This window comes from Empidonax traillii, unplaced genomic scaffold, assembly GCF_003031625.1.
Source record: "Empidonax traillii isolate 1590-97213 ecotype Southwest subspecies unplaced genomic scaffold, ASM303162v1 scaffold2301:size47502, whole genome shotgun sequence".
Taxonomy (NCBI): Eukaryota; Metazoa; Chordata; class Aves; order Passeriformes; family Tyrannidae; genus Empidonax; species Empidonax traillii.
Window position 1 is genome coordinate 42,230 of NW_020957494.1, and position 2,740 is coordinate 44,969.

Genomic DNA, 2,740 nt, shown 5'->3' on the forward strand with positions numbered 1-2,740 from the left:
ATGCTGCCAGGGCTGGAGCCCCTCTGCTCTGGAGCCAGGCTGGGAGAGCTGGGGGGGTTCCCCTGGAGAAGAGAAGGCTCCAGGGAGAGCTGAGAGCCCCTGGCAGGGCCTAAAGGGGCTCCAGGAGAGCTGGAGAGGGACTGGGGACAAGGCATGGAGGGACAGCACACAGGGAATGGCTTCCCACTGGAAAAAGGCAGATTGTAGTGGGATACTGGGGAGAAATTGCTGGCTGGGAGGGTGGGGAGGGGCTGGGATGGAATTCCCAGAGAAGCTGTGGCTGCCTCTGGATCCCTGGGAATGTCCAAAGCCAGGTTGGGTGGCCCTTGGAGCTACCTGGGAGAGTGGAAGGTGTCCCTGGGTGGAACTGGATGATCTTTCAGGTCCCTCCCAGCCCAAAGCATTCCAGGATTCCATTCAGCTTCAGCTACAATTCCAGGCCTTGGGATGGGCTGGTGGATGAGAATTCCTCTAATTCTGTCCTCTCCTCCTCTTTTCCAGAGTGATTTGTCCTCCAGCCTGGACGAGGTGAGTCTTTAAGGATGAGTTGCTTTCCATTTTGGGGTGGTTCAGATTTGCCTCCCTGGGGGAGCCCCTTTTTCCAGGAGCATCTGGATTTTGGGGACAGAGTGGATGGACTCTGGACTTGACCCAGGGGGGGGTTCCCATGACGGGGAAAGTCAAATGGGATTGAGGAACATGTTGGGATGCATTCAGGCTCCCTGGGATGTGTGTGCACCAGGAGCTCCCCCCTTCCCAAACCCCGCATGGAAGAGCTGGAATGCTGGGCTACCCCGTGGCTGGACCTCAGCTGAAATCCCAGTTGCCCTCTTTCCATGAGGAATTGGCTGTGAATTGAGGATTTCCCGGACTGTGCCAGTGGTTCTGAAGGAAATGTTCTCATCAGAGAGGAGGTGGCTGCCCCATCCCTGGAATAATTCAGGGATAGGTTGGACGGGGCTTGGAACAACCTGGGATGGTGGGAGGTGTCCCTGCCCATTCCAGGAGGTTTGGACTGGATGACCTTCGAGGTCCCTTCCAACCCAAACTGTTCCATGATTCTGTGCTTCCAAGACCAGGATCCCAGGCTGTCCAAGTGTCTCCCCAGACCCTGTGGTTCCTTTGGAGCAGATCACCATGGGGTGAGGTTGTTCCTGGAGAGCTCCAGGCAGAGAGCAGAACAAGGGGCACCTCTCTTGCAGTGTTGGGGTGGCCCTTGGAGCCAGGTGACCCCGAAATGTGGGAGATGAGCTAGGGAAGGACGTGAGGCCTGGCCACGTTCCCAAGCGAGGCCGGATGGGATGGGATGAGCACATATTCCAGGCTGCCTTTCCTGAGGGAAAAACGGGGCTCAGCCCTGTGCTCTGATGGGTTGGTGTGACCATAATCATCTCTCTGCTCTTTCTCCTCCCCTCCTTCCCATTTCTGGATGGGGAATTCCACAGCTCTGCCTCCCGGCCTTGTTCTCCGAGGGGCTCCTCCAATGGGTATTTTGCTCTCCTCCATCCCCCTCCTTTTCCCAGGAATCCAAGCAAAATCCCAGCAGAGACTCTAGGGGAGAGCAGCTCCTCCAGGAGGGCCTGGCCTGGCCCTCCTGCCCTGTGGGACCCCCATCCCACCCATCCCAAAGTTTGGTGCCAGCCCGAGTCTCCAGCGCCTTGGGGAGAATCCTCGTGGTGCTCCTGGAGGACCAGGCTGGGACCATCCTCCTGCTTCATCTATGCTTGGGAATGGCCTTTTGGGGCCAAATCCCCTCCAAACTCTGGGATTTGAGCCCTTCTTGGAACTCCCATTCCAAGTGGGAGATGCTTCCAGCCCCGGCTTGGACTGGGCTGGGCAATGTTGGCTTTCACCTGTCGCTCTTCCAGCCCTGGATCAGAGCCAGGGGTGGATCAGCTGCTCTCCAGAGCTCCCTCCCACCCGAATTCCCTCTGATTTGTCCTTGTCCAAGCCATCCCAGATGCCAGCAGGTGTCCTCCTGGATGAGAGCTGTGCCTGGGAATTGCTTGTTCCCTGATCCCTCCCTGCTCCTGCCTCGTCCCTGGCACTCCCTGCTCACCTCTGTCCATCTGGTGGAACATTTGATCCTCCTGGAATCACTGGGAGCCAGGAGAGCCTCTGGAAAACCCCCAGGAGAGCAGCTGGGAGTGAGAAGGACTTGGGAACAGCTAGAGGTGGTGCAGGGTTGGAATCCAAGTGTCATTTGGGGCTTCCAAAGCTGAACCTGGAGAGGGAGGAGGGACAGGCAGGAGCTCTTTCCCCATTTTCCCTTCATCCCATAAGGATTTCCCGAAGGATTGATCACTAAGGGCCCTTCCAACCCAAACCATTCCGTGATTCTGTGTCTGAGCAGCCTCAGGTGAAGGATTTTGGGAAGCAGGGGGTTCCCAGGGGATGCTGGGGATGCTCTGCACCTCTCCCTTCTCCTTGGGACTCACCTCCTGGATAACATTCCCGTTCCCTGCCACCACTAACCCCCTCTGTGAGCACGTGGATCGTGGGATGGAGGATTCTCCATGTGGGAAACCTGGACATCTGCCCCAAAACGGAATTACCCCAAATCCCCAGCTGGAGGAAAATCCCTTTGTGGAGCATTTATTTATGGCCAGGTATAAACCTGCCCTAATCCTGTGACTGCAACAGAAACCCACTGGGTTTAATGCAGTGATATTCCAACCTGGAAAGAATTCCAGCTTCCTAAATTGCTCCCAACTGCCCCTGTTGGAGGGGTGGCATTGCC

The 2,740-nt window shown here is 56.9% G+C and overlaps 1 protein-coding gene across 1 annotated transcript in view; it reads left to right on the plus strand.

The window, feature by feature from the left end:
• The window catches only part of DYSF (dysferlin), a gene marked incomplete at its 3' end in the record, with an annotated part of 46,095 nt that overhangs the window by 41,276 nt on the left and 2,079 nt on the right, over positions 1 to 2,740 (plus strand). The window contains exon 35 of the mRNA XM_027909673.1: positions 502 to 528. Within this exon, the coding sequence (XP_027765474.1) occupies positions 502 to 528 (27 nt within the window). The remainder of the gene's footprint in view (positions 1 to 501; positions 529 to 2,740) is intronic.